The sequence below is a fragment of the Elephas maximus genome, chromosome 8 (genome assembly GCF_024166365.1).
Source record: "Elephas maximus indicus isolate mEleMax1 chromosome 8, mEleMax1 primary haplotype, whole genome shotgun sequence".
NCBI lineage: Eukaryota > Metazoa > Chordata > Mammalia > Proboscidea > Elephantidae > Elephas > Elephas maximus.
In genome coordinates this window covers 977,919-1,001,600 of record NC_064826.1, presented here as the reverse complement: position 1 = coordinate 1,001,600, position 23,682 = coordinate 977,919, and the positions used below count along the sequence as shown (strand labels likewise).

General features: G+C 45.8%; 1 protein-coding gene across 3 annotated transcripts in view; it reads right to left on the bottom strand.

The window, feature by feature from the left end:
- ZNF777 (zinc finger protein 777) overlaps positions 1-22,574 on the bottom strand; it is a 36,732-nt gene extending 14,158 nt beyond the window's left edge. Inside the window, exons 1-4 of one of the 3 annotated variants that reach the window (XM_049893523.1) lie at positions 22,305-22,574; positions 16,739-17,599; positions 15,597-15,723; positions 11,754-11,867 (exon numbers count right to left, since the gene is read on the bottom strand). In XM_049893523.1, coding sequence (XP_049749480.1) covers positions 11,754-11,867; positions 15,597-15,723; positions 16,739-17,584 — 1,087 coding nt within the window. In that variant the 5' untranslated portion in view covers positions 17,585-17,599; positions 22,305-22,574. Of the gene's footprint in view, positions 1-11,753; positions 11,868-15,596; positions 15,724-16,738; positions 17,600-21,582; positions 21,705-22,304 lie in introns of those variants that run through there. The other 2 variants (XM_049893524.1, XM_049893525.1) reach the window with 2 other exon arrangements.
- Positions 22,575-23,682: the final 1,108 nt, after the last annotated feature.

Below are 23,682 nucleotides of genomic sequence, written 5' to 3'. Positions count from 1 at the left end.
TGATGGGACCGTCACTCCATTTTCTGAACTTCTTCTGAGCTACATGCCACAAAATCACATGGCCAACCTGTCATCAAAAATTCCTTTTAATGACCTATCAGGTGTCAACTTGATTAGGTCCTCTTTCAATTTTGTTGAAAGCAAAGTATTGCAAACGACCTAACTTGCAGAAGAATTTGCCATCCAGGCACTGGAGCAATACACTTCTGGACGTGTACCCCAACATTCGGGATTGTCTGATTGGTGGCCCAGGGAGTTTTATACTTCGGAGAAAGGCTCCATAGTCAGGCAGGGGTGGGCAGAAGGTCCCCCATTTTTTTTTTTTTCCCACAAGTGGGAAACATAGGAGAATACCCAGGAATTCAGGGGGCACAGGTGCTGTGCACTCTCAGATTATCGGTTTTATAAACGAGAGCAGGTGGACTAGGACTCATGAAACTCGTTGCCACCGAGTCAATTCCAACTCATAGCAACCCTATAGAACAGAGCAGAACTGCCCTACAGAATTTCCAAGGAGTGGCTGGTGGATTCCAACTGCCAACCTTTTGGTTAGCAGCTGAGCTCTTACCCATTATGTCACCAGGAAATGGAGCCCTAAAAACCATCTGTGTTGCGTACCTCTTAGAAAGTCTTCTTGAATACTCAAGGGTACACGTAGCACACCTTGCAGTCCACTGCCTCCCAGCACCTACCCGACTTCAAGACCTCACTCAACATGCCCCCCTCTTAGGATGACCTCTGTTGACCATAAATACACCCCTCTGTGAACCCTAACCATTTCTTTGCTCCTCTCTTATAGCACTTCACACTTTCTTCCTCAAAATGTGCAGTGTTTACACACTGTCGTGACTCCACTGGAAACCCTGGTGTCACAGTGGTTAAGAGCTACGGCTGCTCACCAAAAGGTCGGCAGTTTGAATCCACCAGGAGCTGCCTGGAAACCCTGTGGGGCAGTTCTACTGTGTCCTATAGGGTCTCTATGAGCTGGAATCGACTCAATGGCAACGGGTTTTATGACCCCATTTGCTAGACAGAAGGTAAACCAGCTGATTCCCACGTCTTTACCACTAAAAAGGTTCCCCACCCAAGAACAACTTTCGAAAACATACTGACAACCGAACTGCATCTATAAGCAGTAATTTATTCTCTCATTTTTTAAGTTAATCAAATACATGTACATTGTGAGAATATAGTTTATGACCAAAGGTGCATTTGAAACCAGTAAAGTTTTTTTTTTTAATTGTACTTTAGATGAAGGTTTACAGAGCAAACTAGTTCCTCATTAAACAATTAATACACACAACGTTTTGTGACATTGGTTGCCAACCCCACCACATGTCAACACCCTTTCTTCTCAACCTTGGAGTCCCTATTACCAGCTTTCCTGTCTCCTCCTGCCTTCTCATCCTTGCCCCTGGGCTGCTGTGCCCCTTTAGTCTCGTTTTGTGTTACGGACCTGTCCAGTCTTTGGATGAAGGGTGAACCTCAGGAGTGACTTCATTACTGAGCTATAAGTGTGTCCAGGGGCCATACTCTTGGGTTTCTCTAGTCTCTGTCAGACCAGTACGTCTGGTCTTTTTTTTTTGAGTTAGAATGTTATTCTACATTTTTCTCCATCTCTGTCTGGGATCCTCTATTGTGATCCCTGTCAGAGCAGTCGGTGGTAGTAGCTGGGCACCACCTAGTTGTGCTGGACTCAGCCTGGTGGAGGCTGTGGTATCGTAGTCCATTAGGCCTTTGGACTAATCTTTTGGGAGAAAGTTTTTAATAAACGGAGCAGAGAAAACTGGCTTCCTGACTAGAAGGAACAAAAAGAAAAGCTACCTTTATGCATCTCACATCAAAATGAATTATTGATGGATCAAAAATTTAGACACAAAAAATGAAATCATATTAGTTCTAGAACAAAGGCCGCTACACAAAGTTTTACAGCTTTGAGCTGAAGAACAGGCTGTCCCTAGCCCCTGGGACTTTACATATTCCTTCTGGAGGCTCTGCAGTTGGTCATACCAAACTTTAAGTGAGCACAACCCGTATCGACTATAATTTTTGCTGTAAATTTGTTAATTTTTTTTAACCTTTGCTTTGATGTTTCTTTGATACGAGACTTATTTAATTTGCAGTTGGTTTTTATGTCAGTGATCACATTGTTCATAAGACCTCTTGTGAGATGGTGAAGATCTATCCTACAAATAGTTTTAAACGTATTAAATGTTTGTGAACACCCCCTTTAATAACTAACGAAGCTGACAGGTGGGTTCAAACCACCAGCCTTTAGGTTAGCAGTCCAGCACAACTGTTTGCACCACCCAGGGACCTTGTATTCTCACAGTCTTTGGAACGCTCATAGGCCCAAGGCCTGTGATCACACTGTTTACTGAGTAAAATGGCCTAGTTATTTCTATGCATGATAGATATGAAGCCCAGATATCATAAAACAATCACAATAAATCTGAATGCATAAAAAAATTTAAATTGGTAAATTTGAACACACAGACATTTAAAACTGATATACTACACACACACACAAGCACACATGAACACTATATTCAAAGGTAAAACACAAACTGGAACAATATCTGCATACATATGATAGACGAGACCTAATACCCTTAATACTTGAAAAGCTTTTGCAAATCAGTAATAAAAAGATGAATACTCTAAAAGAATAATGGACAAATGACAATTCACACAGTGAGACATACCAATGGCCAAAAAAGGTATGAAAATACGCTCAACATCACCCTTAAAGAAAGTCAAATGAAAACATGAAAATATCTTTTGTTTTACCCATGACTTTGACAAACATTGGAGTCCTGGTGGCACAGTGGTTAAAGGCTATGGCTGCTAATCAAAAATGTTGGCAGTTCAAATCCATCTGCTGCTCCTTGGAAACCCTATGGAGCAGCTCTACTCTGTCCTACAGGGTTGCTATGAGTCAGAATTGACTCGACAGCAAAGGGTCTGGTTGACAAATATTAGAAAGATAAAGAAGACCTACTATTGGCATGGGTGTGGAGAAATATGTATTCTCATACATAGATGAAGGGGTATAAATCGGCACAATTGTTTTGAAGAGCATTTACCAATCTCATATTAATTTTTTTAGTTCAATTTTTGTTGTTAATATACACAGCAGAACATACACCAATTCAACAACTTCTACATGTACGATTCAGTGACACTGATTACACTCTTCAAGCTGTACAACCGTTCTCACCCTCCTTTTCCAAATTGTTCCTCCCTCCTTAACATAAGCTCACTGTCCCCTAAATTTCCTATTTAATCTTTCAAGTTGCTGTTGTCAGTTTGATCCCATATATATAGTACTTAAAAGAGCACAATGCACAAGGCAAACACTCTTTAGTAGTTAAGCTAAACTATTGTTTGGTTTTAAGAAGGCTTCAGGGGATATTTTTAGGTTTCAGGTTTAAAGATTATCTCAGGGCAATAGTTTTGGGGTTGTATTAAAATTTTTAATGGGTATATTCTTTGACACATCATATCCATTTTAGAAATCTCGTTCCAGACAAGTGCACAAAGATTTATTTATAAGGATCTTTACTGAAGCACTGAAACTTGTGAATACCCTAAATATACATCAGTGTGAGATTATTTAAATAAATTATGAAATCATACACAATGCTATATAGTCTGCTATTATAAAGAACAAGGGAGAGTTTTACGTTCTGATACGTAAAGACATCAAAGGTACAGTATTGAAATGTTGAGGAACAGTGCACTTCTATACTGTTTTAATTTTTTTTTTTTTTTACGATGAGAACATCTTTATCACTGAAATGATTAAGACTGTGTGTTAATATATGCATATTAAATTAGAAGGGATAAACTGTTGATTCTTGATAGAGACTTATGGGGGTCTTTCATTCTATATTTTCTTTTTGAATTTTTTACAAATACAAATGGCAAAAGTTAACAAAACTTTAGAATTTTATTGGCAAGTCAAGCCAGTTTGTCACATTAGCTTTCTCCACCAGCTCAAAGCAAAGAAGTGATGGTTGATACTGGCTTTGCAACCTCCTTGTGGGTGCACTTTCTGTTAATATGAATTTTTAAATCCTTTTTTTAAAGTTACACATGGTCTCTATGAGTCAAAAATCAACTCTAAGGCAATGGTTTGTTTTTTTTTTTTTTTAAACAGGCCAGAGGATTGATTAGTTCTTCAAGATCTTTAAAAAAAAAATGAATTTCTCCTCCACCCCTGCCCCCATTTCCTGCTACCCAGAGGCAATCACTTACAACCCTTGTAGCTGGTTCTTTTGTCATTTACCTTTACAACTCTCACACTTATATTGCTACTGCGTGGTTGTTCAAGGTTAAGCCTTATCTACTGACTTCCGACAGCTGGACACGGGGACCTTCTCTTACCATCCATACATATTTTTTCCAAACCCCTGGTCTTTTCCACATACAGGCAGTCCCTGGGTTATGAATGTCCGACTTACGATAACTCATATTTAAGAACGGACTGCCATAAAACCAACTATATTAAAATTTTGAGTTCAATACGATGGTTCGTAACAAACGTACGTACAACTTTGTGACACTTTTGGAAACATAGTGTGGTTTGGGAAGTGCACAGAAAGGTAAAATATATACTAGACAGTAAGACAAACATCCGACTGGCTGACACTAAGTAAGAACCATATGCACCTGTTCCAACTTAGCTACAAATTCGACTTAAATACAGATTTAGGAATGGGTCTCATTGGTCACCCAGGACTGCCTGTAGTTTTGTTGTAACTCTGGAGCAGCACTGGGTGTTTGCATCATTACCATGTAGCATGCTGTAAGGTACTGTCTATGCTTATAAAACCTTTGGCTTTCCCTGGGACTAATGCTTTTTCTTTTGCTTAGTTTACTACTAATTACCATTAATTCAACCCCAAACTCTCCTCTTCCATGCCTCCTGCTGTGTAACTCTGTTCTCAAAACATTCAAACATACTGGGTAGTGTATTAATTTCTTTTTTTTTTTGAACATTTTATTGTGTTTTAGGTGAAAGTTTACACAGCAGATTAATTTCCCATTCAACAATTCATGTAAAAATTGTTCTGTAACATTGGTTACTATCCCTGCAATGTGTCAGCATTCTCCCCATTTCCACCCTGCCTCTCCCTTTTCAGAGCCCTGGTGGCGCAGTGGTTAAGAGCTTGGCTGCAAACCAAAAGGTTGACAGTTCAAATCTACCAGCTGCTCCTTGGAAACTCTATAGGGCAGTTCTACTCTGTCTTATACAGTTGACAATGAGTCAGAATCGACTAGATGGCAACAGGTTTTGGGTTTGGTTTCCCCATTTCCATCCCTCCAGTTTCCCTGCCCTTCCTTGCCTTCTCAATTTTGCTTTTGGGCAAATGTTGACCATTTGGTCTCATATAGTTGATTGTTCTAAGGAGCACATTCCTCATGGGCATTCTTGTTTATTTTATACGCCAATCTGTTATGTGGCTGAAAGGTGACCTCTGGGAGTAGCTTCAGTTCCAGTTTAAAGGGTGTCTTAGGGTGACAATCTTGGGGGTCTTAAAAGCTAGTCACCAAACTAGGATGCAGAACATTAACTTTACAAACTGTTATCCCAACTGACTAGATGTTCTCCGAGTATTAATTCCATCTTCTTGAAGAAAATTTCTCTGGAACCTTCTGTTGTACTCTAATCTGAACTGGTTGTCTCTAGGTGCACAGCTCTCTTCTCAGGATCCCCCTTCACTGTCACCCCAGAGATACCCTTCACTTTTCTCTTGTGTTGGAGCTCCTAACAATGCGTTCCATGTCTTTCTTTTTCTTGGTTTACTTCCTCATTTTGGCAAAGCACCTCCTGCGGCTTGAGAAAGGGTGCGTGGGAGACCCTGAACATCTCAAAATGCCTCAATTTCACTCTCATATTTAATTAAAATAGTTCTCCTAGATATTGAATTCCAGATTGGAAAACATTTTCCCTCAGAATTTTAAATGCACTGTTCTATTGCCTTCTAGCTTCCAATGCTGTTGAAAAGTCCGAAGCCATTTTGAGTCTTGTTCCTCTCTGGAAGCTTGTTGGTCCTTTTTGTCCTCAGTAGCTTTTTGCTCTGAACTTTCTTGCAAGATGCCTAACGTGTTGGTCTGTTTTCATCCATTGCTCTGGGCAGTTTGTGGGCTCTTTTAGTGCTGGGAATTCTTCTTGAATTATTTCATTGATATCTCTCCCCTCTGTTTTCCTTCTTTTTTTTCTGATACTTCTATCATCTAGATGTTGGATTGCCATCCTTTAACTTTCTTATTCTTTCCCAGTTTTATTTCCAAGAGTTCCTTTACATTCTTTTTTTAATATGTCTTATACTTTTGTGTCATGGATACACTCATTTTTTTTTTTTAATTATTGTACTTTAGATGAAGATTTACAGAACAAACTAGTTTCTCATTAAACAGTTAGTAGACATATTGTTCTATGACATTAGTTAACAACCCCACGACATGTCAACATTTTCCCTTCTCAACTTGGGTTCCCTATTACCAGCTTTCCTGTTCCCTCCTGCCTTCCAGTCCCTGCCCTAGGGCTGGTATGCCCCTTTAGTCTTGTTTTGTTCCGTGGGCCTGTCCAATCTTTGGCTGAAGGGTAAACCTCAGGAGTGACCTCATTACTGAGCTGAAAGGGTATCTGGGGGCCATACTCTCTGGGTTTCTCCAGTCTCTGTCAGCAAGTACACTCACTTCTTTTATCTAAGGATTATATATAAGTATTTATACATTTTTTTCCCCTCTATGCATGGTCTCTGCTTGCTCTAAATTTATTATGTTTTTTTCTGTATTAGAGGCTTTTCCCAAACATCTTGTGGTTCTGGGTTGTCTGCTTATATTTTAAAGTAGAACATTCAAAAGGCAATTGAAAGTACTGAGCATTTGGGTAGGGCTTGCTGACTATGGGTTCCCCAGTAGGATGATGTGGCCAGATCATTTCACTGGGAAACATCTTGGGATAGCCCCAAAGTGCCCAGATAAGACTGTCCTGGGACCCTGCTCCAAGGGTTTAATCCTGGGTGTCAGAATTATTTTGGGAGCCAGGCTGGGGAAGAAGGCTGGAGATCTTAACATTCAGCGTGTCAAGTCTCACCTATTCCCATTTTCAGTATGGTACCCCTAATCTCAGTTGTGTCTGGTGTCCCATGTCCAAAGATCCTCTTAACTTTCTCTAGAGAATAGGAGCCCTGGTGGCAGGTGGTTAAGAGCTACGGCCTCAGTCATTTGCCAAGGTTGAGGAGAGGCAGATGCCAGCTGTAGGGACTGAGGGAGGCAATGGGGGAGGGTTATATGCTTCTTTAAAAGATTTTTAACCAATCCTGTTTTTAGCCCCTCCTTTACCCCCATTTCTAGAGATTCCCGGTACTGCTAATTCCTGAGCTGGGAGTAGAGGTGGGCGTGGGAGGGTGCAAATTGGGTTTCTTCTTAGCTTTTCCCCAATACCCACTTCAGATTCAGCTTCCTAAATCAGTCATCGCCCACCCATGTGCTCTCAGGTTTCTGAAATTTCATTGCTGCTGTCTCCATGTCCACTCTTAAAAAACCCCTTCACTCTGTTTTAGAAGGATATGGGGAGGAGGCATAAACACATTCAATCTGTCATCTTTAACTGGAAGTCCTTCTTCATGCATTGTTTTAAAAAAAAAAAAATTCTTGCTGAATATGAAGTACTATATGCTCACTAAAAATTTTACAAAGCAAAGAAAAATGTGATTTTGGAATGTTTCCATCCAGTGTTTTTCTACCTTTTATTTACACTGTTGACTTCATTATTATATTTTGCATTTTCCACTTCTCCATCATTAACCTCCCCTATCACCTGGATCATTCCCAGGCTTTAAAACAGGCTTTAGCAATCTCCACCTACTGCCCATATGCCCACTCCCCACTCACAGCTAAACTGGAAACAACTGTCAATATGTGCATCTCTGGTTCCATTCAGGCCTCAGTCCACTCTAATCAGTCTTCCACCTCCACTGTGCCACCAAGAGTTCTCTTGCTGAGGTCACTGAAAATTGCCAATCTGCACATTCAGCGGACACTTCTCAGTCTCTGTGTACTGTGTACTAACCACAGGCACAGTCCAACGTTGTTGACCACACTCTCCTTCTGGAAATGCTCTTCTCTTGAAACATCCAACTATGGCTATCCTAATTTTCCTGCTATATTTCTGGCCCCTCCTCTCTCTCCTTTGACTCTTCTGGCTCCTTCTTCTCTTTCCAAATTCCACAACAGTAATTTTTAGCATAAGAATCACCTTGGAAGTTTAAGAAAACACACACACACACACACACAGTGAAACCCATGAGAGCTGAAACTCTGCCTTGTTTTTCCAGGTCTCACAAGTTTTCCACCTTTGACAGGGTACAGTCTTAGCACTTTCCTATCACTCATTTTGGTGGAGCTTTCCTTCTCTGGCAGGTTTCTGCCTGTAAACAGGCTCCAGCTTTCACAGGTTTTACTGTAGTAACACCTGGGCCCACCCGGGCTAATACATCTCCAAATCCAGACTCCTCAAGACCAGGCCTGTGCTCTCCTGTCTTCTTCCTCCACTGTCTCTCCCTGAGCAAGCTAACCCAATCTGTGCCGCCAACTTCAAATGTCTGTCTCTAGCTCAGACCTCTCTTTATAAACTCCAGACTCCTTTATCCATCTGCTTCCTTGACGTTTCCTCCTTGATGTCTCACAGTGATCTCAAGTGTAATGTGCTCAAAACTGAACTCTTGGATTGCTTCTCCAAACATAGCCTCATGTTGTTATCCACCTACTCTGTTACCAGAGACCTGGGAGTCCTCCTCAGCACCTCCCTTCCCTCAGATTCAACACCCAACCCATCACTGAGTCCTTTTTATTCAGCTGAGTCCTTTTTATTCAACTGTCAAAATATACCTTGAAAACAACCACTTCTCTCCCTGGGCTAAGCCAGTCTCCTGCCTGGACTACTAAAAGAGCCTCCACTGGTCTGCTAGCTGCCAGTCTTTCCTCCCTCCAATTAGCTCTCTGAGTAACTAGAAGGCCTACTTATTCTTTAGGTTTCCATTAAAAATTCCACTTCCTCCAAGAGGCCTTTTCTGACCTCTCAATCTGAATGAGGGCTTCCATGCTGTATGTCTGGTAGCTCTGGTTCCATTTCCTCATAGCTAGAACCGTATTTATATATGTGGGGTATTTTGATTGTTAACATGTCTGTCCACTAGAGCATAAATCTGAGGGCAAAGGACACAGTATTTGATGCACTAAACAATAAACAAGCAAGTGACACTTATGGTATAAAAACTTTCCATAAATGTAATTTCAATGTCTGTATAACAGACATTTTTTTTTATAACAGTCAGTCATAATGTGATATTATTTGTATGTACGTCTTAATCAATATTTGGATTCTATAGACTTCCCCCAAGGAAATTATCAGATTAAATGCATGAACACTCTTAATACTTAGAACATATTCTAAGACTAGAAACATCAATTGTTTTCTAGAAAGACTGAAATTATGTACACTCTCGGCAGAATGTATGAGAACTCCAATTTCAGTCATGCCTTGTTTGTCTTTCCTCATTTGTTAGGTGAAAGGGTTCCTGTTTCTCTAGGCTTCCATTACCACCTTTACGGCGCCATGAATGGGAGCTCGTGCTCTGAGCATTTTGAGAGCAGGGTCAATATCTGAATCATCCTTGTATCTCCTTGCCCTTAGGGATCCAAATGATAAGTCGTTTAGAATGAATTTACTTAGTTCATAAAGTTTTCATGTTTGGTGCATTTGGAATTGTGAAAATTCTTAATTTTCTAGGCTTTCCCCCTTTGGTATCACACCGCTGGGTCTGGCCAGGGCTGGCTTTACTGCCATCCTTCCAAGACAGAAGACACGTGAACAGACAAGCTACCACTGGCGTGTTAGGCGCTTGATGACTGTGGTCACAGAACAATCCTGCTCTCTGTAGAGCAGGGCCTCTGGGTTAGCACGGAGGTGAGAGCTAAGGCCAGCTTGTGGAGCAGTGGTTCCAACATTTCCTCCTGTCCTCCCTCCCCTCCAGGCTCCAAGTGGCTAGAAACGGTGAGTGGAACAAATGGCACATTTCAGCCACACAAGGACACCTCTGTGTGCCTGCCACTTCCCAGCAGAAGCTCGGGCCACGGACAGACATGTGCCAGAACAAACCCAGCCTGGGCAGAGCGGTCTGCAGCTATGTGCTTTTCGAATCTGGCCCCATTCTGTGCGAGGTACGTCTATGATGAGGGTGTAAGCAAGTCGACAGAGAAAGGGGATCAATGCTCCTTCACCCCAGTGCTTCCAAGGAAAATGCTACAAGAGCAACACCTGACCACAAACCCAGCTGGGACATCAGACTGTATTTTAGGACTTTTACCACAAATTACCTCTCCCGTAGTCTCATTCTATACCTCCCAATGCTTCTTTCTCATTTCTTCTTCCTCAAACCTCTCTCTTCCCACTCAAACCTTGTTTTGGGTGTGGCCACTCAAACTTTTAAGATACAGACTTCTTCTCCTCCAAGCAAAAGATCATCTGGCTTGTCCCACACGCTGCCCATCTCCCCATTCTCATCTCCTTTTAATTCATCTTTTTTGTCTGCCAAGATGATCTGCCTTTCCCTCTTGAGAAAGTAATGATACTGGATTTCTCTTGATAAACACGCCAGCACTTATATTTTCACAAAAGTTCTGTCCCTTCCCTAAGTCTACTTCACTCTTAGTACATGGGGTTGACACTACTCAACATGTTTCTAGAACTCCTCCTTAGTGCCAATTTATAGGTCCCCAAATAAATGACATGGCTTCACACCAAGAGCTAGCGTTTGGTCCCAAACTGTATTCCCTGGGGAGCTTGTTCTCTTTTTTCAAAAGTCATGGTCACATGACATCTGCCCACAAAGGACAAGGATTGCTTCCCCTGAAGATCTTCCAAATAACGGATACAAGTCCAAAGGCAATTCCGAAACAGGAATTCCAAAAACTAACTAGGCCCCGGAAAGCCCTGGCAGCACGAGGGCACAGGCGGGCTTTTCATCTGGTCACTGCAAAAGGGAAAACACCCCTAGTGCAATGACAAAAACCAGCACCTACTGAGCCATTGGTACATGCCAGCCACCAGCCAGGCCCTCGGGTTAAACGTCAGTGCCAATCCTGTTTAATAGAGAAAACTGAGACTTTGAAGAGGCTGAGTAGCTAAAACCATGCTGCTAGTAAGCAGAGAGGCTGGGCTTCCAGTCCAGCACAGGACATCAGAGTCTGCAGCCTTAGCCACATCACACCAGGTGCGTATCCACCAACTCTCTAACCACCTCATCAGGACACTATCATGCCTGTAGTCATTTATTTTAGGATTTTTCAGGTAAAGTGGAGGTCCCTAAACCTTCCCGGAACCAGCTGCTGTACTCAGGGAGGTGGCCCTGCTATCGGAAGCTCCAGGCTGTGTCAGCACGAATAGCCTGACAGGTTACAGCCTTTCTTTGAGTTTCTTATTTTATTTCCTGCAAAGAGGAGGTGATGCTTGGTCACATCATAGAATCCCCAAGATGGTGAGCTAGCTCCATGGCATTCTTACCGATAAACGCTGGGGCCTCCAGCAATTAGGGAGGTCCCCAGCAGGCCTCCTCCCTGCACACAGCTTTCTAACATCTCTCTCCAGGGCCTACCTTGGGCTGTAAAGCCCCATGATGGACCTCCTGAGTACGAAGGATCTGGAACCCAGAGCTCTGGATGACCCCTCAGCGACTCACCAGCACTGGGATCTGCAGACGTTTCACCCTCCTCGGAATCTTCCTGTTCCTGCACGGCTGGCCTCTCCCCTCGCTCCATCTGTGACATCAGGTCTGGTTTGGAAATTGCATAGTCTGGACAGAAGAAAGGGAAGAGACGAGGCTGTGGGATCAGGTCACCTGGATGCTGTTAGGTGTCCTTTTGTAAGTGAGCGGCCAGAAATGGGCTCCTCTACCAGGGACTGGCCGTGTTGGAAACAAAATGGGCCGAGCTTCTAATCCTTTCTCCTAGAGCCACGTGTGTGTGCACGTGTGTGTGTGTGAGTGTGTGAGCCACATTCGGCATCTTCCCACCTGGGGTCTGACAATGAGGTACAGCCCACCTACCCATGACAATGGGCCCATCTGTCACCTGTGGCTCACACTGTTCACAGGTGGCCCATGCCTGCTCATGATTTTTACGGCAAAGGCACAAGATAATTGAAATTTTATAAAGTAAAAACTAATCCTGATACAAAACCTAAAAACCACAAAACAAAATAGTAATATACTTCATTATATAAAGTTTAAAGTTCTTTGGAAATGAAGTTTGAAAAAAAAGAGAGACTTTAAAGAAGTATTTGCAAGGGGTATACTGCATTATATGTACATGTATACCCACACATACATAACAAAGGGTTAACATCCATACTTTTATATATAAGGAGGCTCTACAATTAGTAAAAAATAAAAAAGAAAGCAAAGAATAGGTAACTCATAGAAATACACATGGCCCATAAACATACGAAACGATACACTAATCATTGAAATGCAATTTAAAATAATGAGGCATCATTTTTTACCTATCAAAAAGATAAATATTTAAAATAGAGAGCATCAGTTTGGGTCACGGTATGGAGAAATGGACACCTTCATACATACGGTACAAACAGAAATTGTTCAGCCCTGGCGGGGGACAAGAGGGGGCACTCGTGAGGTTGTGATGTGTGTCCGCTTTGATTCAGCAATCCCACTCCCTGCAATCTGCACCACCGAAGCCTGATGTAAGTACACGGACAGTCAGATGTTTATCACAACACTCAGTAACAGTGAGAAAACAGAACCAACCTGCTGTTTACAAACGTCGGGAGGTTAAATGCCTGCTGATTCACCTGGAATACTATGCAGCCTTTAGGAGGAGGTCTACCTGTGCTGACGTGGAAAGCTCTCGATGACATACCGTAACGTAATGCAAGTGAATGACTCCATTTTTGTAACTTGAGAACGTGTCATGTTTATGTCTGTGTATGCATGAAAAAAGATATGAACGGAGGCCAAAGGGGTCATGGTGGCTGCCCCTGCGGAGTGGTGCTGGGGTGTGCTTCTTATTATATAGACCTAAATTGTTGAGTTTTTACAAGTATGTATGTATTTTTATAATTAATAAAAAAAGAAAAGAAAAAAACGAATATAAAAAAGAAATAAAGTTATCCTATGGAGAGGTATGTATGTATAAAATTAGCACAATTCTAGCAAGATCAAAGTTGCTGAGTAACCACTCATTGATGTTTTTTAAATTTTATTGTGTACTCAGAGTTCCCTGAGGCAGAGAAATGGGTACATGTAATACTAAAGTCCATTTTCCCAGGTTTTCATTCTTGTTGTTAGGTGCCGTCAAGTCGGTTCCACCTCATGGCAATACCACATACAACAGAACGAAACACCGCCTCGTCCTGCCCATCCTCACCATCGTTGCTGTGTTTGAGCCCATTATTGCAGTCACTGTGTCAGTCCATCTTGTTGAGGTCTTCCTCTTTTTCACTGACCCTGTACTTTACTAAGCATGATATCCTCCTCCAGGGACTGGTCCCACCTGATAACATCTCCAAAGTAATATGAGATGAAGTCTTGCCACCCTCACTTTTAAGGAGCATTCTGGCTGTACTTCTTCAAAGACAGATTTGTTAATTCTTCTGGTATATTCAATATTCTTTGCCAACACCATAATTCAAATGCATCAACTCTTCTTTGGTTTTCCTTATTCAGTGTCCAGCTTTCATATGCATATGAGGTGAATGAAAATACCATTAATGGGATCTTAAAAGCTTGCGAGTGGCCATCTAAGATGCATCAATTGGTCCCAACCCATCTGGAGCAAAGGAGAATGAAGAACACCAAAGACACAAGGAAAATATTAGCCCAAAGAGACAAAAGGACCACATACCAGAGATTCCATTAGCCTGAGACCAGAAGAACTAGATGGTGCCTGGCTATCACCAATGACCATCCTGACAGGGAACACAAGAGAGAGTCCCTGACAGAGCAGGAAAAAGTGTGGTGCAGAACTCAAATTCACGTAAAAACACCAGGCTTAATGGTCTGACTGAGACTAGAGGAACCGCACAGGGCATGACCCCCAGGCTCTCTGTTAGCCCAGGACTAAAACCATTCCCAAAGCCAACTCTTCAGACAAAGATTAGACTGGACTATAAGACATAAAATAATACTTGTGAAGAGTGTACTTCTTAGTTCAAGTAGATACACGAGACTAAATGGGCAGCTCCTGTCTAGAGGTGGGATGAGAAGGCAGAAAGGGGTAGGAGCTGCTTGGATGGACACAGGAAACCTGGGGTGGAAAGGGGGAGTGTGCTGTCATGTTATAGGGATTGCAGCTAGGGTCATATAATAATAAGCATATAAATTTTTGTATGAGAAATTAACTTGAGCTACAAACTTTCACCTAAAACACAATAAATAAATAATACAAATTAAAAAAAAAAAAAGAAAATACTATTGCTTGGGTCAGGTGTTATCTCAGTCCTTTGCTTTTTAACACATTAAAGAGGTCCTTTGCCGAAGATTTGCCCAATGCAATATATTGTTTGATTTCCTGTCGCTTCCGTGGGTGTTGATTGTGGATCCAACTAAAATGAAATCTTTTACAAGTTCGATATTTTCTCTGTTTATCATGATGTTACTCATTGGTCCAGTTGTGAGGATTTTTGTTTTCTTTATGTTGAGATGTAATCCATACTGAAGGCTGTGGTCTTTGATCTTCATCAGTAAGTGCTTCAAGTCTTCTTCACTTTCAGCAAGCAAGGTTGTGTCATCTGCATAACACTGGTTGTTACTGAGTTTTCCTCCAATCCTGATGCCCCGTTCTTCTTCATATAGTCCAGCTTCTCACATTATTTTCATCCTTAAATATTCTTGATGAAATAACAAGGTATAATGGGATGAAAACCCACAGACTTTGGGGTAACACAGTTCTCAGTGAAACAGTGACTTCCTGGTAGTAGGACCTAGGGCCAGTATTCAACCCCCTGGGTCTAGTTTCTCGTCTGCACAAAGGAGACGAGAACTGGAAAACAGAAGAACTCAATGAATGACAGTGGTCAGTCAACTGAATAAAAACCCAGAAGCGACATTACCCACCCTGGCTTCCTCACGGGAGACTTGTGAGGATTAAGTAATGCAGTGCTTGTGAAGCACTGAGCATGCTGCCTGGTACATGGTAGGTACAAAGTACACTTGTTTTCTTCCATCCTTAATAAAAACAGTTGGCTGGAGAAGCTCTATTTAAAAAAAAAAAAAAAAGGGCCCATGGGGCGAAATAGCACATACGCGAGAAGCCAGCACCCCCTGGGTGTTATTCTTCCCCTTGCTCCAGTGGCTTCTCCAGAGTGGTGTCTCGGCTTACAAGCTGTTCTGCTCTGGGCTGCACTGATGCACATGGGTATATGAGTGTGTCTGTTTTAAACTGTGCTCTCTAAAGAGTTCAGTTTTTCTTGTACTCTACTATTGCAGTTCAGAACTCCCAAGGTTCTGAACTAACCTCAACTGCCATCATGAAGACGCGACGAGCGAGCGAGGCCCTCTCCTTACCCATGGAAACCAGAGACTCGTAGTTGCCCCTCATGACGTTCTTGTAGAGCTCCTTCTGCCACTCGGACAGGTTTCCCCACTCCTGTTCCGAGAAATGGACGGCGACGTCATCGAAAGTGACTGGAACCTGAAATCACACACACAAGCTGGAAGGCAGTCACAGGCCCCATGGCTGCCAGATCCCAAGACAAAGAATGGCTCAAGCACCCTGACCCTGGCTCAAGCATCTCTTCCTTAGGACTCGGGTGGGAAAAGCCCGAAGGCCCAGTGCTGGCGTCTCTCCTAGGACCTCTCTAGAAATCTGCCGGCCTTGGTCACTGTCCTGGCTCCAGAGGACAGGGTTTGCCTCGTCTGTTCCTGCTCCTCTGGTGTGGTCTGCAGACCAGCAGAATGTGCACCACCAGGGAACGTGGCAAAGCAGACGCTCAGGCCCCACCCGAGGCCACTAACTCAGATGCTGCATTTGGTAAGCTCCCCGTGATTCATCTGCACGAGAGAATTTGAGAAGCCCTGGTACAGAGAACATAGTCCATGTTTCTGAGCCTCCAGATCTAAAAGTTTTCTCCTGGCGTAAGGCCATGAAAGGGCAGCAGCACGAAAGAATCAGGCCACGTTTAATCTCTGTCAGAACCTTGTGAAAAGTATTAAAACCTATCCATCCTCTAGTTTTTTAGGGTACCTCTTGCAGCCACAACTTTACTGGCATTAACGTGATTTATAAGTCAGCTGGTAAAACACTGAGCAGGACAGAGACCCGTCCTAACATTTCACCCAAGATCTCTCTCCACCTCAACAGTGACCACTAAACACTCCTCAGCAATCGGCTGTAAAGCCATCAACAGCTCTATCACCTGGCCTTCCCTTTGCCTTTCTACGCTCTTATCACGGGCTGCTCTGCTTTTGTAAACTGACAATCCCTCATCTTTGGGTCATTTCTCTGGTCTACTAATCTACACTTTTAGCAACAGGAGAAATAATTTGATTTTGATATGCCCTGCTCTTAGCATACTAAGGGCGGAACCTAGAGAATATTTTTTTTTTTTCTCCTTCTCAACCACTTCTTCCCCTTTCTTTTACATTAAACTAAGTTCCTAAAACTGACATTCCCGATTCAGGTTACTTCCTTGGGAAGCCAGGTTTACCTTAGGAACCTCTCCGTTGCTGCCGGGGGGCAGCCGCAGGATCCAGAAGTTCCTATTTTTCAGCAGGTTCTCCATGTTCTCCAGCCGCCGCTGCAGCAGCCCATACTCCTGCAGCAGTGTCCCCAGCACGACCCACTTGCTCTCTAGGTGGTTTGCAAACTCCACAGCCGTCTTCTCACAGTCGGCGATCTTTTTTTCATTTGTCCCCGTCCTGCCCTCCAGGGTCAGTAACCTCATGGCCTGGGCCTCCAATTTCCTCTCTACCGCCTGGACGGCAGCCCACACAGCCAAGCGGGTGATCTCCGCCGTGGGGAGTGGCGTTTCCTTCTGAGCTGCAGAGGAGAGCTGGAAAGGGGTGTCCTTCTGAGAAGCTGGTCTCTGGAGCAGAGGGTCCAAGTCAGCCTCAGGAACCGTGGGCGAGAGGGTCAGGGGGTCTTTCTCAGGAACTTCAGGGGAACGGAGTGGGGCTTCCTGACGGTGGGTGGCATGGGAGAGAAGTGAGAGTTCAGGGTCAGCAGCCACGGGGGGTGGATACCGGGTTTCTTCTTGGGAAGCCTGGGGGCGCTGGAGATGAGTCCCCTGCTCAGCAGCGGCTGGATACAGGAGTGAGGGTCCCTTCTGGAGCACATGCGGCATTCGGCCAGAAGTCTCTTGCTTGGGGGCACTGGGAGCTTGGGGCAGGGAGCCTTGCCGGGGAACGGCAGGAGACAAAGAAGGGATCTCTTTGGAGGGAAGAACACGGGACTGGAGCAGAGTTTCTCGGGCGGGTCCAGCAGGGGCTTGACGCAGGGTTTCATTTTGAGGAACACTGGGGAACGACAGGGGCGATGAGCGTTGGGTCTCCATCTCCAGCTGCTGGACCTGTTTTTAAAGAAAGAAAGGAAAACACAGGATTGAAGGCCACAGGCTGCAGCCGGCAAAATTAATTCCAAAGATACGTACCCACATTCAAAGGGACTCAGTTTTGATAGCAATAAAATATGATCTGGGGTATGGATCTTTTCATGAGGCTATAGAAGTGATTTAGGTGTAAATAATAAAACTATCATTAATAACAAATAAAAGGTGGGTACACCGCCTTCCAGAGCCCTGGTAGCACAGCGGTTAAGAGCTCCGCTGCTAACCAAAAGCTGCTCCACAGGAGAAAGACGTGGCAGCTGCGTCTGTGAAGACTATAGCCGTGGAAGTCCTAAGGGGCAGTTCTACCTGTCTTACGGGGTTGCTATGAGTTGGAATCAGCTGCAGTGTGTTTGGGGTTTGGATACTGCCTTCTATATTTTATTGAGCCATCGCCTTTTTCAGATCACGTATTTCACAGGTATCATCTTATGAGTACAGTGTGGGAGAGGGGAAAGGGTACTGGACTTGAGTTGGAACCCTGGGCTTTCAGCCCTATCTACACCTCTTACTGCCCATGTCAGCCCAGGCCAGTTATGCAACCTTCCTGTTCTCAGCATCCTCATCCATAAAGTGAGGATAATAATATCTATACACCTACAACTTCACTGAGTTGTTTGAGCATTGAGCATTAAGTAAAATAAGACTTGGAAAACTGATAGAGCAGTATGTTCTAAATGCCAAGCACTGTAATTACCATGAGACTCACAGCAAGCTGGCAACGATCACTGGCTGGTCGGCACTGCAATGGACTTACAGGGACTCGAGGGTGGACTTGACATCCAGCCCCCACCGTCCTGGGGCACCTCCCATGTTCTTTCCTTCACTTGTATACAAGAATAAAATTAACTTTTTAAGTTTCCCAGACTCTTACTCTTGACGAAGGTTGAACTGTTGACTTATCAATAAAATTTCTCAGCATTTATATGTACCCAGGCCCTACTGTAGAGACTGAATGGGCTTCTTGGCCTCCAAATTGACTTTTGCTACAAGCAGAGAGAGAAGAGATACCCAGACAGGTGAGGACCTGACAATTCAGCCACACCTAGAAGTCAAGGTCCCACTGGCAGACAGTCAGGCTGCCACAGTACATAGACTCTGGTGGTCCTGGTTCCTCCATATAGTTCTGGAGGTGGGAAAGGAGGATGAATTGAGCAGAGCTCAAGTCAACCAATTTTGCTCCTTGTCTCAAGATTGGTGGAGACTAGAACCAAAATAAAGATTCAGGTTCCTTTTGAGATTTCAATTATTTGCACTCTCCCTGTTCCACACCTCGGCACGTCCATGTGGAGAGAATTCTTGAATCATCAGAGAAGCTGAGATCTTCTGTGAGTGGGCAGTTCTGTATTTACCTATCCAGACAATATCTTTATTAGAACTGAACTGAATTTTTCCCACAACAATTATTGTCCATGTCCTCCTAATCTTTCCTCAGTGAATTTGCTGGATGGTCAATCACTATACCTCACATACAACTAATCTTTAAAGTGAGTGAAAATCCCATTTTTTCCATTAAAAAACTAGCACATCCCTGGTCTCCAGTCTGACACATAGTATGAACTCAGTGAATGAATAATAGATGGTTGAATTACAAAAAAAAAAAAAAAGATTACTTGGATAAAGACTGAAGTTCCTTTAGCCACCCATCACAGATTCATCTAAACCTACTTCATGTCCTCCATGGTTTTCCCTCCTTCTTTCCTTCATTCATTTATTGAGTGGCTTAATTGAGACAGCATCACACTTTTAAGCCAAGGATTGAATATTCGAGACCCTGTTAAGGCAAAAGGCTTTAGAGTATGATCCAACAGCTCTGCCGCTAACTGAACGTGAGAACTAATTAGTTGGGTAAGAGCTAACAGTCATTTGGCATCTATTACGTGCCAGGAATTGTGTTAAGCATTTTAAAGGGCTCTCTCGTTTGATCCTCACGAAAACCCTATGAAGTAGGTAGTACCAGCATTATTATCCACATTTAGCAGATGAGGACACAGGCTCAGAGAGGCTGAGTAACTTGCCCAAGGACACACAGCAGACTGGCTACAGTACATGTTGCCTTAGATCCTCACATGTAAGCCAAGGTGCTGGGCAGTTTGAGTTCTGCATCCCTTTTACCTCTACAAGTATGAGTGTTGGAGATTAAACAAAGACCTGTTGGAGGTTTAGTGGTGGTAGGCAGAAAGCCCTGCCCTTAAAGCCATTCCATGTAAGCTGGAGTCATAGACCCCTTTGGCAATCTAATGAAAGTTATGGATTCTCTCCCTCAAAAAATGCACATGAGCACATACACAAAATTCTACAAACACTTCCAAGACCCCTAAAACCTGAAGGCTCATTAACAATAAGCCACCTCTCAACCCTTCACTCTCAGCAGGTGAAGGGAAGACAGGGCAGCCCTTTCAGGTGGCAGACAGACACAGGGAGAGCCTGCTAGCTTAATGGAACACAATAGGTACATTATGGCCCCTCCTCAAACGGGGATTAGGGTATTTGCCTACAACTACTGGGAAGAACGGAAAATCCCCAGGGACCAAATTAATTTCCGTGAGTAATAGAGGGTCTTAACTGTAACAAGGACTATGCCTTAAGAAAAAAAAAAAAAAAAAAAGCTCCAGCGTAGTAAATAAAGCTAGAAAAGCAAGACATCTTTACCAACCAGTCCAATCAGAGCTCAAAGGAAAAGACTATTTCCTTCCTATTATTAGGCCCTCTCTCTCCCTTCCATTTCTGGATCTGGAAGAATGGAGAGACTTGGGGCCACAGGAGCATCTCCTCTGCCCCACCCCCCAAAATAAAATTCTTGCTATAATTTCATGAGTCCCAGGAAACCTATGGTTTGATCTTACTCTAAGCAGAAAGAAATGGCCAAAGAGAGGAACAGAGCTGTAAATAATACCTAAAACTCATAAACACACATTCATAAACTGTTGGGGTAGGATCCTTCTGACTCATATTTTCTAGTACTGAAACCCCCTCCGTGTCTCATCAGTGGATGGAGTTCCCAGGATTCAGGCTATGTTAGCAGAAAGATACATCAGCAAACACATCTGACTTAAAAAGAAAGCTGTGTCATTTTCCTGTGTGCCCCAGTGTGGTTCATCAGGACAAGGTACCACCCAAGGGCCTGCAGACCTAAGCCCATAGGTAGGAGTTTAAAATCTCCATTTTACCTTATCTTCCCAAGAGGTTTTACTATTATTAAGAGCTGGGGGTTTTTCAGAAACCCCTTCCTATACTCAGCAGGAAACCGAGGCTCAAAGGCACTGGCTTCATGCAGTAATCCTCCCAGCTTCAGGGCGACCGCATCTCCCCGAGCAGGTTCGCAGAGAGATTTTAAGACGGGCCTGAAGAACGGCCCACTGAGGAGAAACGACAGCCTGCAGAAGCCTTGGCAACGTGCTCCTCAGACCCCGTCCGTCCTGGCCCGGGGGGAGGGCAAGGCGCCGCGCTGGGACAGTCACCTGCCCACAGGGCACTGCCGGCCTCGGACCCCGCCCGCCCCCTCCCACTCGGTCCCCCGCCCCCGCCCCCGCCCGGGACCGCGGTCAGGGCCGACCCTGTGCCCCGCAGGCCTGCAGCCCCGGAGGCAGGCGTGTCCCAGGACACGGGCCCTGTGCCTCGGACGACTCGCTACGTGACCTTGGGGCACAGCCAGTCGCCGCCACTCTCCGTGCCTCAGTTTCTCCGCCCTGCGAAATGGGAGAGCCGCGTAGGCTCCAAGCTCTGCGGAAAACGTGCCGCGGCACAGCCCGACGGGCCGCAAACCCCCGACGGGCGCGGGCGCCGCGCTGCGCACACGGCGAGCCCCGCCGCCACCTCGGGGCGCGCGCCTGGGGGCCCGCGGTGTCCCGGTGCTGGCCGCGCCTCGCGCCGACTCCCCTCCCGCAGCCCCCGCGCCCGGGGCGCGCGGGCCCCACAGGCCCCCACAGGCCCCCACGTCGCCGCACCTCTGGCCCTTACCGAGACCCCGGGCCGGGCCGCCGGGCCCGGGACACGCAGGCCGTCCCCGGGGGCCCGAGTCCGCGCGTCGGGCCGCGCGCGGGCCGCCCTTACCGGGGCCGGAGCCGCCTCGGCCATGGCCCTGCGCTGTCCGCCCGCCCGGGGCCGCCGCCGCCGCCGCAGGCCCGGCCTCTCCGCAGACGGCGCCGCAGGCCCGGCCTCCCCGCCGCGCGCTCCCGCTCCGGCCTGCGCGGGGACGGGGACCCGGACGGGCTGCCGAGCCGGCGGCGGGGAGCGCGGGGCGCGCGGCGGTGCGGGCGGCCTTCGGCCCCGGCCCCTCTGCGACCCGCGCCGGCCGGCCCTCAGCACCGGCCCGGCCCCACGCGCCGACCCTCCGCGGCCGCGGCTGCGCCCCCGGCTCCGGCCCGGCCGCGGCTGCGAGCTGAGCTCCCGTCCAGCGCCTCTTCAGCAGGGAAGCTGCACAGCAGCTGCCATGTTGCTACAAACTGCATCCTGGGAGGCATGTCCCTCTCAGGCCGCTTAAAGAGAAACGCTCGAGGCTCGTCGGAGGCCGCCGGAGCCCAGACAGCTCCATCTACAGCTGGAAGGAGCGAACAGTGCCGAGCGAGCCGCCAGCGGGCGGGCGGACCCGCCCTGAGCCCGGGCCGGCCCGTCGGGGGGCCCGCGCCCAGCCGCCCGCCCCCACCCGAAAGGACCCCCGGCCCCTCACCTGGGATCCGCGCCTCCCGGGCACCCTCGGGCCGGCGGGGAGGCCGAGGAGCGGATGAGCAGTACCAGCGCGCAGCCGAGGCGACACGGTGCAGTCGGCAGGCGGGTGATTGGCTCCGACAGCCTTCCTCCCGCCGGATCCCCTTGCGCCTCTCAAACTCAGACCCCAGGGTCGTCCCCGTGCCAAACCTGCGCTCACAAAGGGATCTAAGAAACCCCGTCACACCCAAGAGAGCATGGAGTTCATGTGACCAGCTCGGTGTGATCTGGGTTCCAGGGGCAGCAAGAGGGCTGAGGTGCTTTTGTGAAATCCCTGGGTGTTCTTTTCATCCTTAAAAGACAGAATTCCCAGAATCATAGAGTGCCGGGGCTGGAAAGGGCCAGACTGGTTGTTTACGAGGAAATCGAGGCACAGTGGGGAGTGACCTGATTACCATAAGTCACAGTTTTGATCCCTTGTAAGAATGCTCTTTCTAACCATGAGAGGCCCCAGGAAAGGAATGGTGGAGCTTGGAATCAGTGAGCTCCCTTTCCTGGACAGGTTTATTTAACACGTGTTTGGTTTATTGACTACCTACCATGTGGCAAGAACTGAGAATGAAATGGGAAAAAAACTAAGAAGAAGAAAGTATGGGCAGGCTACCTGGTTGCAAGTGATGAAACCCACCTAGAACCAACTAAAAGGGGGGAAAAAAAACCAGAATGTATTTGTTCACTGTATTAGTTTCCCGGGGCTGCTATGACAAATGACCATGAACCAGATTGCTTAAGCAGCAGAAACTTGTCCTCTCCTGGTTCTGGAGACCAGGAATCTGAGATCAGGGTGTCGGTGCACAGAGTTCTCTCTGAAGGCTGAGGGGGAGAATTCGTGCCTCTCTCAGCTTTGGGTGACAGCCAGCAGTCCTTGGCTTGTGGATGCATCACTCCCATGTCTGCAGCTGTTGTCACATGGTGGTCCCTGTGTGTCTCTGTCTCTTCTCTTCTTACAGGGACACGAATCATATTGGACTAGGGCCTGGTGTGACTTCATCTTAACTTGATTACATCTGCAAAGACCCTAGCCCCAAATAAGGTAACGTTAAAAAAAAAAACAAACCTGTTGCCGTTGACTCTGACTCTTGGTGACCCCGTGTGTTACAGAGGAGAACTGAGCTCCACGGGGTTTTCCTGGCTGTAATCTTTATGGAAGCAGAGCAGCAGAGCTTTCTTCCACAGCACCGTTGTGTGGGCCCAACTGCAAACCATTCAGTTAGGAGCTGAGAACACACACTGTTCCACCCAGGGACCTTAGGTAATATTCACAGGAACCAAATAAGGTAACATTCACAACATATCTTTTGAGGGGATACAATTCAACCCACAACATCCACCACCTGGCC